The sequence below is a fragment of the Harpia harpyja genome, chromosome 12, assembly GCF_026419915.1.
Source record: "Harpia harpyja isolate bHarHar1 chromosome 12, bHarHar1 primary haplotype, whole genome shotgun sequence".
NCBI lineage: Eukaryota > Metazoa > Chordata > Aves > Accipitriformes > Accipitridae > Harpia > Harpia harpyja.
In genome coordinates, this window is record NC_068951.1 from 4,403,126 (window position 1) to 4,419,163 (window position 16,038).

The following is a 16,038-nucleotide window of genomic DNA, read 5'->3' on the forward strand; positions in this document are numbered from 1 at the left end:
GAGTGAGTTATGAAGTTAATGACAAAGCAGGACCATGCTCCTCACCGGCTCTTCCAGCCCAGGCTCCCCATAAATCAAGTGTCGGTCACCGCGGGGGTGATGGATGCATGCAGGGTATGCGCAGAAGCTATAGGCTTTGGTGGGTAATAACTCTGCCCCGCTCTGCTGCGAGCAGCCACCAGGACCATCCTATGGGTCTGGGGTGTGGGGGTCCCTGTGAGCTCTCCTGGAAAATCATCACTGGGATGGGGAGGGATGCCCGGGGTGGCCCTGAGGGGAAAGGACACGTGCGTCCCCCATCGCCAGGCTCAGCACCCCGCTCAGCCCCTGGGGCCCTACCGCAGGGTCTTGCGGATCATGTCCTCATCGGTGATGCCGTAGTAGGTGAGCGTCTCATTCCAGGTGGGGTTCAGCGTGTTGCGCAGCGTTTTGGTTCTCAGCTTATTCGCCTGGAAAAGCAAAGGAGATGCTGGTCAGCGGGACCCGGCCCCAGGAGATCGTTTGGGCACCGATGGGCAGGGAGAGGGGAGAAAAGGAAGCAGAGTTTGGAGATGAAGGGGCAATTGGTGCTGTCGTACTTCTGCCCCAGTGCCATAACCTGGCCTGTCCTCGATGGGGTGGCCCCGATCACAGCGATAACCAGAGGGGCAGAGACATGGCAATTCTCTCATTTGCAAAGCAATCCAACCCTGCATCCCGCATCCTGGAAACAGCCAGCAAAATGGGAACCCTGGCAGAGCACTGAGAGAGGATGGGGACTTCATTTATGCAGCAGAAGAGAGCGAAAGAGGAAAAAAAATGTCTTTTCAGGTTCATTAAAAAATACCAATTTGCTGTTCTGGCTGTTTATTTGCATTCCTGCTCCCAGCACAGCTCCCGTTCCTGCCTGACTCAAAATAACTTCCTTGATATGCATTTTGTTAGCACTGGCAACTCTTTCCAGCACCACAGCTTTGCAGAGCGGGAGGCCAGGGACAGTGGGGCTGTCACAGCCCCTTGTGTCCCTGGCGTGGATGGGGCATCCTGGCACACACCCACCCCCCCCAGGTCCGGGGGGGATTAACCATTAATCTTACCCCCTGAGCTGCTCGCTTCTGTCGGGGACAGAGGGAGAGTAGAAGCAAAGGGCTGCAGGCTTCAGATGGGGCTTCTCCATCAACCCCCCAGCCTGGGACAGCCTGAGAGAGCAGCAATTTTCCCTCTGATAAGGTGTAAAGTCAGAAAGTTCCATCCCTCCCTCAGCCACTGCTGGGCATAAGGAACTCTCAGGAAATCAATACTTCAAAGTTGTCTTGTGCGTCTTTATGGGAAGCTGCTACATTCCCCATCTTTGGTTCACCAGCCCTGAGCTAAAGGCGAGGGGGATGTGAAGCATGGCATGAAGAAAAGAGCTTGTGCTTGCAGCTAAGTGGGGGGGGTCACCTTGTTGGCATGTCCTTTCCCCACCAAAAGCACCCCAAAGACACAAGCTCTTCCAGATCGACTAGACATGGCCACGAGCCGGAGCTGCCGGTGCAACGGAGCCGTCGAGGACCACGGCACAGCGTCTCACCCAAACGCTTTGTGCAAAGTAGCTGCTTGCTCTGGGTTTGATCCCTCAGAGCTAGACAAAGCCTCTGTATTTTGTGCTGTGCTTTCTTTTAGGTTTCCAAAGCCGTTTCTGCCTCAGAAAGAAACCCAGTCCCCGTGCAGTGCTGCGGAGGCTGGGTGAGGAGCTGCAAAATGCCAGGCACCAGGTTAGGAGGAAGATAACCCTGGAGCAAGGCGCGACGCTCCAGGAGCCGACCGGGATGCAGGGGCAGGGACTCAATTAGCAGCAGCTTCTAAAGCCCGGCAACGCCAATTGCTTTCCACGTCACTCAGCCAGGAGTTCATTTGCAGCGCAGGGGGAGAAGCTGCCGGCTGGGCTGCCTGTCGCTGAGCGTAAAGCCTGCAGAGGGGTGACAAGGACAGCGGCGAAAGTGCCCTGATGGCACCCACTGCCTGCTCAGACCTGCTGGGGCCTGATCCTGGGGCTGGGGCTCCGGGTGGTCAGGAAGGAAAGTGGGTTTAGCCAAGGGGGTAACATGATGGGCATGACCCAGCAGCTAATGCTGCCCTAGGCAAGGGACACAAATTAAATTAGAGGAACCGAGCTCTGGGAGCACCTTTATCTCCCATCTGGAGTGACTTAGTAGTCAGTAATCAGCTCACATAGAGACCTCTGCATGAGGCGAACGAATCCGACCCTGCTTCCCACGTCTTTGGCCTGGGCTCTGCCACAGGTGCCCAAGAGCCCAGGACTGGGACAGAAACACCCGAGGGACTTGGGGACCATCCTGCTGCTGGAACGATTGCACAGAACCATCCAGCCCAGGACACATCCACGATTCCCCAGATCTTGTTCACCTCTCCCAGAGGTGATTCAGGCAATGCTGTTTGGAAAGAAGGCACGGAGACAGAGCAACCACAGAGGCAGAGGGACGTGGGGACAAGGAGAGGGTCCCCCCAGGGCTGCTCTGGGCTTGCAGAATCTGCAGCTCCTACGCTACCCTCAGCTCAGAGCTTCCCTCCCACCTCTCTGGTCTCCATCACCTCCAGCAGAAATGCTAATCGATGCATTTGCAAAACATGGAAATGACATAATATCACTGATGAAAGTGCTCCTGGCTCTCCTATTTCCAGCAGAACTTGAAATGTGGTTAAAAACTCCCTCTACCGCCCTGAACATTATGAATTAATTCAACTGAACCGTAACAAGTAAATATACCTCCCCCAAAAAGGTTTTTCCTTCAGTGTAAAATAAGAGTGCAATTAATATTCATAACACATACATTTAGCATTTAAATTCAACATCCCCATCAGTTACACCAAGCTCTCACTACACATCAATATCTTTAATTACTCTTCTCTCCAGCAAGCGCTGAACCTAAGTAGATAGAAATATTTCCCTTACGATTTATACTCTGCTTTATTATGATCTGAGGGGTTTTAAATGAAAAAAAAAAGGAAAACAAAAAAAAAGGAGCTGCTTTGTTTATAGTTCCAGATCGGTTCACTTGGTGCTTCCCGGGGGCTTCTGGAGTGCAGCGTTTGCACTCCCTGCTCCCAAGGGCAAGGAGTCAAGGGCTGGCACCCAGCTCCCAGGCATTGGTTTACCGGAGAGGCAAGGATGGATTTAGCCCGAATTCTTACCTCCTGCCGCCGCTCTCTCCTGCTCGCCTGAGCGAGAGCCAGACAAGAGACTCGAGGTCTGGCTGCAGCAACCAGCAGCCCCTGGATGAAGAGCTTTTCCCTGGGGAACCCCCCAGGTCTGATTTCAAAGGGCAGGGTGCAGCCCCAGGAAGGGAAGGAAAACAAAAAAGGTGTCTCACCTTACTGGCTCCGGGAAGCAAGTGCAATTTGACGTAGGGATCGGCCAAACCATTATGGTCCATTGGTTTCAGGCCCTGGAGAGGAAACGGCAAAAAGCAGGAGTTAGGACAAGGGCAAGACGCTGGGCAGGCAGGGTAGCTTCGCTGAGCCCATCTACCGATGCCTGTTTCCCTTGGATGTCGTCGGTCCATGGAGTAATTGCACAGTTTTCCCGTGATTGGGGAAGGAGGAGAATATGGTTGGTGCGGGATCCGGGCTGTGCAGCAAAAGCCAAGCACACTCAGTGTTCAAATGTCGCCTGCGGTTTGTGCCGAGGAGGGGCTGCAGGAAGGCTTCTCACCTGCACTTGGCATCGGCCACAAAGCACCTCTCTGCTCTTCCAGCAGCTGACTCTGACACCCGGATCACAATTAATTTGGAGGTTAAGTAAATCAGCGCAGTGATTTTCGAGGTTTAAAATTACAGGGTTTTGTCATTTAATAATTGCTTATGAGCAAACATACACCTCTGCTGTTGTGGTGTTACTTTTAAGCGCTTCCAGAGGGTGTGATAGCACTACCTACTCTTTGTTATTAAGGCACAGATGAAGGAAGAACAGCTTTCAGGCCAGTGGGAGGCTGTCGCCAGCCGACTGCCGCGGCGTTTGCAGGGAAATCTGGGGGTACCGGAGAACAAACACAAGGAAATACTCGCTGTGGCCATTCCTGATGGATTTTCTACAAGACCCTCACAGTTCTTAAAGGATGACGTTTGTTACAGCGATGCTCTGGAGTTGATCCTGCTTCGGGCAGAGGGAGGAGACAAACCTGCTCCTCTTCTGAACAACCAGCAGGCTGAAAATTATCCGAGGGTGATGCACAAACCCAGCCCAAAGCTGTGACTGCACAGAGCGCATGGAAGTAAACTCCCTGGGGTAGGGAAGCAACACAGGAGCATGAAAAATGGAACCTGATTTTTACCAGTCCTAAGTGGAAATGATAATGGCTACCTCACGAAAGTCCTTGGATTATTTCCAGCCTGGCTGCAGGATCCCTGCAGGAGTTATTTCTAGGCTGTCTGAAGGCAATCCTCTGCCTGGATCAGAGGAGGGTTTCTCTGCAGAGGTACCCATCCAACCCTGGCTCCAACGCGGGCATGGAAACTAGGCTGGGTGATGCTAAAGACTCGTCACACCCTTTGTGTGATGAGCAGAGTATTCGGTGCCCTGGATTAATGAGTGTATGCCACTGCCAGGGATCCACCTGGCAGGAAAGCATTCCTATGGGCTGCTGGTGGAAAGGCTGCGTGCAATGAAAATGTAATCAGCGAGGCCTGGGTTTGGGCAAATCAAAGAGGGAAATGCTGGGGAAATTGGTTCCGTACTTTACATGTATGAAATAATGCACCCAGCTTAACCCAGGGCACCAAGGCAGCCCCTCAGGACACCCCCCATCCCACCCCTCCCTGATTTGTACAACTCGGTTGAGGGTCCGAGCTGCTCCTGACCTTGGTGAGGGCTCTGCTTTGGAGACAAGCACGCTGCCCCGGGGCAAGGGAGACCAAATGGTGCCCAGCAAAGAGGATTTTGTTTCTAAAGCAGAGCCAAAAGGATAAAAATATCAGCAGCGAATGGAGGCTAAAGGGCTCTGCTTTAACTGCAGTGCCTCTCGGGTGATGTCCCTGGCCCAGCAGAAGAGGAAGGCAGCAGACACGGAGGACGGGAGGAAGGTGGTGGTATTGGCTGCGGCTCCACGGGCAGACATGGCAGCAAAGGGCCGGGCTGGTCCCCAGGCTCCAGAGGGGATCCGGCTGCCAGATCCGGGCACACAGACTGCTCATGGTTGAGCAAAGCAAAGGCTCTCCCCAGCCTGCCACGGCAGAAGTGCCCCACCTGCCCGATGCTGCACAGCAAAAGAATTCAGAGGCAGGCAAGCAAATTCCCATGAAAATGGATGGAGAAAGACAGGCAGCTCTGTAATTCACCCATCAATTCAGTTCAATTAAATTACCTCCTGAGGAGGCTATTAAAGGCTTTTTTAATAGATGTGCTATGGAAGATGGAGTGACAGGAGCCTGGAAAATGGCTCCTAATGTCACGTCTACCTTCCTCCCGTGTCACTCAATATGAGTTTGGCGCAGGGCTGAATTTAACATGACAGCAGCCCCGATGGCTCTGCCCCACAAAGCTGCGCCCGTGGGAGCTCACCCCTGCCAGGGACCCACAGGGTGACCAGCACCATTGCTTCTCCTGCATGGAGGGACCTCCAGCCGAAAGCTGCTTCGAGAGAGCTGAGAGGCAGAGGAGGACCACAGGGCTCATACATGGGGGCAAAGTCTCCCACTGGCTTCAGGCAGCGCTGCCCCGGCTCCAACCGGTCCTCCTGCCGCGACCAATTTACAGTGCTGTGCATCAAGGCACAGGCGATGCAGCCGAGACCGAGTTTCATCTTTTCCCTTCCTCTACCCAACCCCAACATCCCTGGCTGTAATCCTACAGAGACCGACAGCCCCGCTGCATCCCAGTTGCTGCCAGCTGCTCTCCGTGCCGGTGACATTTAGCTAATCAATAGGATTTAATTACGAGTTGGGCTAATCGGGCTGCCGATTAATGCCACGCTAGAGGCATACAGAAGTCACAGGAGACTGATGTGTTCCACCATTTGCCCCACGGCGAGCTGCCTGCCTGGTGAGCAGGCTCCCTGCTGCCCAAAAACCGGCCTGGACACCTCTTCCCAGGCCAAGTCATCCCATTCCGAAATGGGGCAAACCCTGTGCTTCCACCCTGATAGCCCAGAGGACGTACAGCTTCGAGACGGGAATTTCCCTGCAGTGATAAATATTTATGAGTAAATCCATAAGTAATGCTCAGTGCAGACCTCCAGCACTCAGCTTCGGTTGGAAGTGGGGGAGCATCCAAATGCTTGGCAGGGTGGAAACTCCCGGGGGTTTTCTAGCTGCGGCTGCAGCCAGCGGCACAGGGAGAGCAGCCCAGGTACGCTCGGATGGGCAGCATCTGCTCTGCGTGGCCTGCCTGGGGCCAGGGAGCTGCCCGCACCGCTGCCTGCGCAGCCACCTGAGGCTCGCCCAGGGCATCGTCCTCCCAAAATCAGACCAACGGAGCCCACAGTGTCTGCGCTGCCTCCTGCCCCTATAGATCCCCCTATAGCAGGTTATAGCAGGTCAGGCTTTGTAGGACTGAGCAGAAAACGAGACCCTCACCCAAGCCGTGGTGCAACAAGCCAGGGCACAGCCCCTGGCGCCTGCATGTTAATCGTATCCTTTTCTATCACATTTTATAGGAGGGGGTGATGCCCAGCGCAGCCCGGCCGTTTCCCACACGTGATGGTACGGACCAACATAACCCCGGGGAACGAACGCGCGGCGCTCGTGCACGGCAGCAGGCGGCAAGGGGAGAGCCCTCCCGCCAGCCTGCCACGCAGCTGCTCCTGCAGTCCAGAAACGGGCTCCCGCACCACCCCGATTTATTCTCCCATCGATCCAAGCTGAGCTGCAACATGCCTGAATTCAGCCGCGCCTGAAGCGTGAAAGGCAGGCTACGGGCAGCACTGCTGCCAAGACCAAAAGCCATTAGCGCGAGGCGGCTGCTGGCAGCCTGCCTGCTCCTGCCTGCGCAGGGTCCTGAGCTTTCTGCTGGCAAGGGAGAGGTGGCAGGAATGCTGGGCATGCCACCACAGCGCTGCTCCAGCTGGGGAGCGATGGGCTTTCTTGGCCCTTACCTCCCCAGCACCGTGATACCCCAGGATAGCGTCTGCTTTGGCCCCATGTGCAGCACCAGCGAGCCCTGACGCTGCTGCAGTTGCCCTGGGCTCACGCCAGCGTGGCGGGGGTGACAACCTGGTGCCAGTGCAGGCAGCGTGGGGAGACGCGTGGTGGCTGCCCCACTTGCCAAGACCATACCCCGATTGCACCCGCTGAAGGCAACACCGAAGCGTAGGACTGTCCTAAGAGGTTAAGGCTGGAGGTGGATGCTCCTTGAGCATGCTGTGGTGTTCCCTTGCCCTGCAGAGGCAGAACTCACCTCGCAATCCAGATGTGGACTAACAGCAGCCCCACATTTAATCTGTTCATCTCCAGGAGGAACCAGGACCCTCGCTTCCCCGGCTAGAGCCTGCAGAGATGCCAGGCGCTCGCTGCCTTGCAAAAGCAGCTTCCAGATATCCATCTCTTGGCACGTCACCTCTATGTGCTATTAGGGAAACTGAGGCACCAAGCACCTCACTCCTGGTGTAACCACACAGCCTGGGGTAGCCGCACAGCTACCAGCTTCTACACTCATACTTCCCACAATAAAGCAAACCTCCTTTCACTCCCTATTCCAGCTCCATCCAAACTTGGGATATAGGCTGACCTGAGGGTCTGGAAACACTCAGCATCTCGCAGGTACTGCTGTGAAAGTACACCAAGAAATACCTCAGATGTCTCCAGGCACCCGGCACCAGGGCAAACCCCCTGCATGGAGCGGCTATCCCGACCTCCTGCCCAATACAGCAGCTGATGGCTGCAGAGCAGAAAATTGGTGGCAGAGCACAATGGATTGGATTTAACCTGCCGCCGGTGCCTTCAAGAGCCTGCTAACCCCCTTCCCACTCCCCAGGAGCTGATAACGGGACTCGGGAGGGACATCAGCAGATATAAAAGTGCTGGAGATTAAAATAAATAGAGAGAAGCAAAAAGATCTAAAGGGAGAGAGTGGGTTGTTTGGGGGGTTATCAAAGGGAGAAAGAAAAACACTTATGTGGCTGAAATAGTCCAGGTTTTAACGGCTGCTGGCAGCGACTGAGGCTCCAGGAGCTGCTGGAGTTGGGACATGTCCCGAGAGCACCTTCCTCGGGGGCCTGAGACATCGTACCCAAGACACCAGTCAGGCCAGCCCCAGCCCAGGTCCAAGGACAACGCACGTCCTGGCACTGTGCTGTGGCTCGTGCATGTGGCCCCATTGCTCCACAGCCACCGCATCGCCTCCTCTACAGCGCTACTTCTAACATCTACGCAGCCGATGCCGGCTCCCACCGACGGCAGCCGGGGTCCTGGCCCTTACCTTTTTGTAGTCAAGTTTTGGCAGCTTTCCCCAGGCGAGAGATGAAATGAGAGCAAGCAGATGGCAATGTAAATAAAAGAGAAAAATGGGAGAATGAGAGCAGAATGGAAATGAACAGGACTCGAACGCTTGAATGTCAGAGCGGCAGGCGGGGGGGGTCTGCCCACCCCACGAGCAGAGGCGATGCTGGTGCTGTGTGGTGCCCCCAGTCCCACGGGACGGGGTCAACAACCGCTATTCCCATCCAGCCGGGTGGGCACGGTGCAGACCAGGGCTCTCCTTTGTCAGCCCTGCCTTTGCTCTCGCTGCTGTTAGATCTATCACTTGCCGCTTGCAGGTCTCCTTCCTCCCTGTCTTCCACCCACTGCAAACCCAATTAGAAATCTCCTCCTTGGCACCGCTCCCAAGCGCACCAAGGGAAGCCTGACCCAGAGGCTGCCAGCGAATTCACGGGCAACAGGCAGGGGGGCGGCGGGGAGGGAAGCAAAACCCGCCGGCTGTCTCATCCCTGCCCCCGGCAGCCCTGCCCAGGGAGCTGTGGGTGTTGTGCTCACCCCCCTGGCCAGAAGTAGCTCCAGGTCTGCCGGGGCAGGTGCTTCCACGCTCATCCCCAAAGCCTTTTGTGCTTGAGGTTTTATTCCAGACGGGCAGAACCCTGGGGTGGGGACGTGCATTCACAGCACACAGCGCGGTGGGCTCTGGGGTGGGGGCTGCAAATAAGCCAGTTGCAGCTGGAGGGGAGAGGAGCATCCGATAAAGGCAAACAGCATGGGCTGATTCTCTGGGGGCTCAGCTCACAGCCCGTTCTCCTGCAGTTTTTCCTGTCTTCTCTAAAAACCCTCCACCTCTTCCCAAGATCTATAGGAACTGAGGTCTTCTTCCACCAACCCACCACTGTCGGGGCCCAGCTGGAGCCCTCGCTGCTCTGGTCCTCATGCCAGGTGAAGCAGAGAGGAATCAAGTAGCGGCCAGAAGCACCTTCCACAAGCCCAGAAGCAGAATCAGGACCTCAATTATCCGTTTCTGCTCCAAAATGTGCAAAAACCCCTTAATTGCTTCAATCACGCAGACAGCAAAGGCGCTGAGGCAGAGCACTTTGTGGCAATGATTAGCAGCATTTAAAAGAGCCATTTATAAACTGACAGCCGGTCACAGCGTCAAATAAATAACAACATCGGGTTGGGTGCTTTTCTAAAAAGCATCAATAGCTGCAACCATCTCATCCCGGGGATGAGCAGCCGTCTCCATCCCACTGGAAATGCCTTGAAAGGCAGGGATGGAGAGGAAGGAGAGGGCAGAAGCACTGGGGGTCGGGATGAAAGTGGAGTTGGCAAAGGGACGGCCGCAGTCAGGGACACAAGAGTCCCTGACGCAACGCAGGGACAGGGGGACACCTGGCCATCCCCACGCGCTGCCCTCACTGCTGCATTTGCTTGGCACAGCCACAGCACCCGGCTGGCCTCGTGGTTTTGGCAGGACTCTGGTGGCCCTATAACGCAAGACAAAGGTAGCCTGCTCCAGGCATATTTGGTCCTTGCTGTTCACACGCCTGGTGCCGAGACATACCTTGGCTTTATTGATCGTGCAGTGGAGAGCGTTGTTTTCTTGATCATAGAGCAAGCTGAAATCCAGTGTCCCCAGCGTGGCTGCAAAGGCGAAAACATGTTATTAACCCGCAGGGCCCAGCAAACACTGGCTCTTCTCCCTCTAAGCACAAAAGGAGTGGGTGAAGATGCTAAATGGCTGCAGACATTATAAAACATAAAGCAGCCTCCTGTGAGCCCTGTTATGAAACATGGCTTCACGCTGGGAGGCTGATGGCCATCCCCACATTTGGCCGGTGGGGCTGGCACAGCCCTGGGAGAGGAGCCAGAGGGATGAACGGCTGCGGCTCACCCAGGCGCTGCGGCCGGCGCAGAGGCTTTGCCTCTGTGGGCTTTCACACAGGTCACCCCCATCTATCAGCAGCCCCACCACAGCCAGCAGCTTCCCATCCCCCAGGAGCTGAAGGCTCTTCCCCGGGAAGATCCGGGCACGGCTGGGACACAGCTGAGACCCGCTGTCAGCACATCTCCCCCCTTCCAGCGCCGCTGGCATTTCCAGAATGTGTATTTGTATACTGACACCTTCAAACAAATGAGCCACCAATGGGATCCCTTCCCAGCTCCGATTTGGCTGCAAACTGTACATTAAACCCAGTGAGAATGGAAATACTTTTATGGTTAAAATGAAAAACACCAACAGCTTTTAATCAGAGCGGTGTTCCCTTACGGCATCCGCAACCCAGGAATGGCAGCAACGGGGCAGCTCCTGGGATGGGACCACAGGGAAGGGGCAGGAGACCGGAACAAACCAGAAGAGCCTCAGCAGCAAAAGTACATTTGATTTGAGAAATTCTTTCCCTTTGGACAATCTGAGCAAGTCACGCTAATCCAAAGCAGAGGAAAAGTCGTAAAAAGACATGCTTTCCAAAAACATGATTTAACTTTCTCCAAGGTTCCCAGACCCAATTTGCACACCAAAGCCTGGACACGGAGCAGCATCTCACCCGGCACAGCTTCCCCTACCACCAGCCTTGAACTTCCAGGGCGGCTCTGGACCTGGCAACCCACACTTTTCTGCGCCCACCTTCCCAAAAGGGGTCTGCCCAAGTGCTGCCTTCCCACCACGCAGCATCCCACCGCTGTTTCCAAGGTAACTGCACCTTCCTGCTGCGCACACAGAGCAGGGGAAAAAAAAAAAATCCAAAATAAAAAACAGAACAATTTTGCTTAATATCAAGGCAGGGTTTGCTGCCTGGGAGGTAAGTTAGACAAACTTTATGGCAGGAAATAAGGTGGGTTTTTTTTCCAGCGTCAATAGCCTCTGCAGCAAGGCGCCCTGGGAGGCGGCGGATATTCAGAGGACTGAAACCTTCCTGCTGCAATTTCACAGCAATCTTCCAGCCCAGATGCAAGTGAGCTACAGGTTTGCCTGCTAGCAAATAAAAATCATTGCTCCGGAGCAAATATCTTGCCTTCAAAGCAGAGCAAACATTCAGAGACATTTCTGCCAGAATAACGTAGCCCCCCTCATTCTGGAGTAATTTCATGGCACGTTAGCTATCGGTTTAGGTAAGTCATAAATCAGTGGGGTTTACCTGCCAGGGCTCAGGGAAGATGGAATTGATACAAGGTGAGGCCAAACCTTCAACACCTTGTGCGTCATCTCTGGGTTTGGCCCAAACAGGTATTTCCAGAGCAATTACCGGCCAAACTCGCTCCATATCATGCAAGGAGGAGGAAAGCACAGCAGTGCCCCAGTGTGCTGGCGGCTGGCTGTCCCCTGCCTGCGCTGAGCGATGGGGAGCTCATGGCCACGTACGGCAGCATCGGAGCACCAGCCCCGGGCGCTGTCGCAGCCCGTCGCGACGGAGTGGGTGTAGAGGGAGGCTCCACGGCACACGGGTGAAAGCCAAGTCAGCAAAACTCAACAAATCTGCATTTTCGCTCGAGCGTGGAAGATGAAGCCTCCGGTTTGGGAGCCTCATCATTTCCACCTGCCCTTTAATCAGCCGCTTCCTGCCAGCCCCGCTGCTTGGCCCTCCCAAGTTCAAGCTGTTATTTTATTTTTATCACAGAAGGGGGCCCGCGGCTTAGCCTGCTGGATTTGGCAATTTATAAAACAAATTAAAAGCTTGGCGTGAAAACAGACTTCGGCCAGGAAATACTGACAAACCTCCTGTCTCCTCGGCGCTGCAACCTGCCCCAGGGGCGAGAGCAGTGGGGAGCCCCGCTCCGGCAAGACAGGCAAAACCTAAAAGCACCGTAACACAGCAGCAGATGCTTGTTTTGCAATTGAGGACTCAGGTCCTGCTCCCCAGCACTGGTGGTCCATGAGCAAACCTTGAGCAGTTCCCATTCGTCTCGGAGCTGCCAACAGATGGGAGGGCATGGATGGGGGTGCCTGGCCCCCCCCCAGCCCTGCTGGGCTCCATCCCCAGCTCTCCTCCGGCCCTGGAGAGGTTTTCCTCTACGCAGGGATTTTTTTTTGTTGATGGCGAGTCTCGATTCCCAAGGAATGGTCTGCCTTCGGCAGAGGGATGTGGAAACACCAGCGGAACGTGTTGTGCTAATTGCTTAAAAATGCGGCCGTATGGAGATGACAAAAGCGATCAGGCTAACTTGGGGTTTGGCAGCTAAGGTGCCGCTACGGAGCCGAGGGCGAGCGCTGCTGCGAGAGCCAGCACCCAGCGGGATGGCGGACGCCGAGGACGCATCTCCCGCAGGAGCAGAGCGCCTGTGGCGCGGTCACAGCCGCCCCGTCTCTATTCCCTCCTGGGGACGCGCTGCCGGTTGACGGATCCGGCACAGCGGTGAAGGCAGAGACAAGGCTGGTGCTCAAGCTGCCTGCGTCCCCGGCCAGCCGCTACTGGGCAGACTGGCCCCGGTGTTGCTCGGAGGCCTGAGGAGATGGCAGCAGACCTCTACCTCCTGCAGCACACAACCTGTGAACCCTCACAGGACCACAGCCCAGCTGGAAAACCAGCCCTGCGCTCCCAGAGCGGGGAGCATGCCGAGCGAGAAGCCAGGCAAGCCAACACCAGAACGCCGGCACGGGTCTCACCGCTCTCACCCCCTCCTGCAAAACTGCCTGCAGCGCACCCAGCCCCGGCTGTGGGAGATCCGCCATCTCCAGCCAGCAGGATTGGGCCCAAAGCCTCCAGGCTGCAGCAGCCACCCAGGGACGCATCCAGCTCCGAACGGGGCACTCCGCAAAGTGGCCGAATCGGCCTTCTTTGATTGCTTTCCTTCTCCCACCCGTCCTTGCAGCTGAGATGCAACTCAATTGTGCTCTTAATTAGGGGAGCAAGTGCCTAAAAAAGAAAAGGGCAGCAATTAGACTCGAAGCGCTGTTACTAGACATATTTAACTCGACTGGGCTATTCTGAACACTGCCCTCTAATCACACAGGCTGCAAATAAAAAAATATAAATAAATGTCTTTGTCAGGCATTACAAAGGCAGCTTTGCGCAATCCAGACAGCAGGCAGGATGTAATGTTATTATTACAATTATTCCGCTCCAATGATAAAATAACCATTAGGAGAGCTGAACTCATTAGCAGGTTCTGATCCTCTTTCCTCTCCATGAATTGGGAGAGATTGATGGGAAAGTGCTGGCCAGGGTCTGACATTTAACACAGGCTCTAAGAAGGAAAATAAATCTGACTTGCACAGGAATGCGGCCTCTTCTCCCACTGACCTTTGGGCATTTTGATTAATTCAGTAGGCCACAAAATTATTGGAGGCCAGCATAACCGGCAGATGAGTCTCTGGGTTTAGCCGTGGGATACGGCGAGCGCGCCTGGCGCCTGCGGGCAGCGCGACGTCCTGGCACAGCGCCGCTACCGCTCTTGTTGGTGGAGTCGGTAGAAATTGTTTATTGCCGACATTTCCCATCAGTGCCCAGGGTGACGGGGAGGCTGAAGTAGCTTCTATTTATACCTGCGGGATGAAAGGCAAAACCCGGTGATAAATCTGTGCTCTGCTCCTTTATCTAGCCCCTGTCCTTGCAGGCTACGTGCCCTTGCCTGGCCCACGCAGGGTGGCAGATCCACCACCTTGGTGGCCTGGGACACCCCAAGGAGAAGAGTTTCTCTGCCCAAGAGATGCTCAAGACGTAGAAGAGGCACCGACACTTGCAGAACAGACCCACAAGCTTCGGCAAAGCCCGCAGGGGAAGGAAGAGATGATTGAGTGGGCTCCTTACCTCCCTTACCTCAGGGAAGCTTTTGCAGCATGACTGCCATTAGAAAGCCCAGCAAGGCTCTGCACTAGGAGAAATTGAGGTGTGCACAAAAAAAACCCACTATAGAACTAATTAAAAAGAAGTCCAAAAGCCTTAAGTCCCTCTGCTTATCAGCATTGCTGCTCCCAAGATAATCTGCTCATGGATTTTGTGCCAGGGAGATCAGAGTGGAGCAGTAAAAAGACTGCTGGGGATTGTCTGGATTAGCTCTCCCTTACAGAAAGCACAGGTTCAGTAACCTTCAGACTAGGTACTTTTTAATGCACTATAAAAGATAGGTCCCTATTCTTCCATTGCTTTAATTTTCCTCTGCAATGGAGATAATTTTAAAGGTCCTGAAAGGCAGCAAGTAATTCTGTGCACTTACAGCCCCATGTAAAATGTCAGTAAATGACTTCTCAGGAGGAACAGAAATTATTTCTTGCCATTTCCAAGCCGGGCTGCTGAAGATCCCTTTGGCGGGTGGCTGCATGCACTCCTGCCTCCCCGGGTGCAGCAGTGCCTCATCCAGGTCCGGCAGCACACAGCAGGGCAGCGCGGGCAGCGAGTGCCGGGGCAGCTCGAGGACTGACTCCCTGCTCCATGTGGGAGCCAGCTCCTGGAAGTCCCCAGAGACACCCCTGGAAAACAGCACCATCAGTCCCAGCAGCCTTCCGCAGCCAGGCCCAAGCTTGGCCAGCACCCACAGCACTCCCGGTCCGTGCACACAGCCGCTTGGGCTGCTGCTTGCGAATCGCGTGCCTCCGCGGGGAGAGGGTGCGCGGGTCGTCAGGGATGGATCCCATAAGGTGCTGAGTCGAGGCAGTGCAGACCCTGACAGCTGTAAGCCCCCGGGTCTGATGGTAGCGCTGACCTCTGGCACAAACCTACAGCCACAGGCAATGCTGCGGGTTTCAGCATTAGCTGGGGAAGGTGACAAAGGCAGCTGGAAACGGAACACTTCTGAAGTCAGCATCACCACGAGCTACTCCATGAAAAAGGCGTCCTGTGGAAGGTTTTGGGACATACCCCAGGGACAGCACACCATGCTGGGACACGGACATTCCCATCAGCCCCTGAACCACATGCTGCCAGTTGGCAGCATCACAGGACTTTGGTCCGTTGCTGCAGGCAGGGCAGGACGTTCCCAGTCCTACGCAAAAACCCAGCAGGGACCAGATCCAGCACACAGGCAGGAGACCTTCCTTCCTTGGGAGCTCCACAGATGTGGTTGAACTCAACAGGACTGGGAGTGAGGAATGAGCACAACTCTTCTTCCTTGCAACTGCTCCCTGCCTTGTTGTGGGTTTTTCACTTAAAATCTATGGCAATTAATAGTTCTTCATTTTGGAGACACAGCGCCAGCCCCTGGCAAGCTCTGGAGCAGGGAGCTGCTTCTTTGAGAGGCTGGTTGATGGATGCTCATCAGCTCTTCTGTCTTCTCCAGGAGGAGTGTTCAGAGGAACACTTATCTGCTCAGAACAGTTCAGAGATGCAATTATGTTTTACAGCACTAAATGGTCCCTGATGTCAGCAGCAATTAGACTGTCAGCAATTTCAATTTAGAAATGGCCTTCAAATCTCTCCCTCTCTCTCCCTTTAATGAAATACAGTATTGCAATTAACAACCCCCCAAAATTGCCTTCGGTGTTAAATACAAAGATGAAAGATCCAGGAACCCCTTGGGCTCAAGCACGTTGGAGCGAGGGGTGTCAGTGAAGGGATGAGGGTGGCAGAGCCACCGCGGGGCAGGGAACCTCCCTCCTCCAGCCGGGCATCGTCTCCTGGGGAGGGAGGGAGCCAGGCAGAAGAAGGGCCCCTCGTTAACCGGCAGCCATGTGGCTCCTTCATTAGCAGAGACGCTGGAGGCCATGACACA

General features: G+C 54.9%; 1 protein-coding gene across 3 annotated transcripts in view; it reads right to left on the reverse strand.

Annotated features, from left to right (window-relative positions):
* The window catches only part of DOC2B (double C2 domain beta), a 38,194-nt gene that overhangs the window by 15,047 nt on the left and 7,109 nt on the right, over window positions 1-16,038 (reverse strand). For 2 of the 3 annotated variants that reach the window (XM_052804671.1, XM_052804670.1), the window contains 4 exons: window positions 9,959-10,038; window positions 8,393-8,416; window positions 3,354-3,428; window positions 340-449 (listed from right to left, as the gene is read on the reverse strand). In XM_052804671.1, the coding sequence (XP_052660631.1) occupies window positions 340-449; window positions 3,354-3,428; window positions 8,393-8,416; window positions 9,959-10,038 (289 nt within the window). The remainder of the gene's footprint in view (window positions 1-339; window positions 450-3,353; window positions 3,429-8,392; window positions 8,417-9,958; window positions 10,039-16,038) is intronic. The other variant, XM_052804672.1, reaches the window with a different exon arrangement.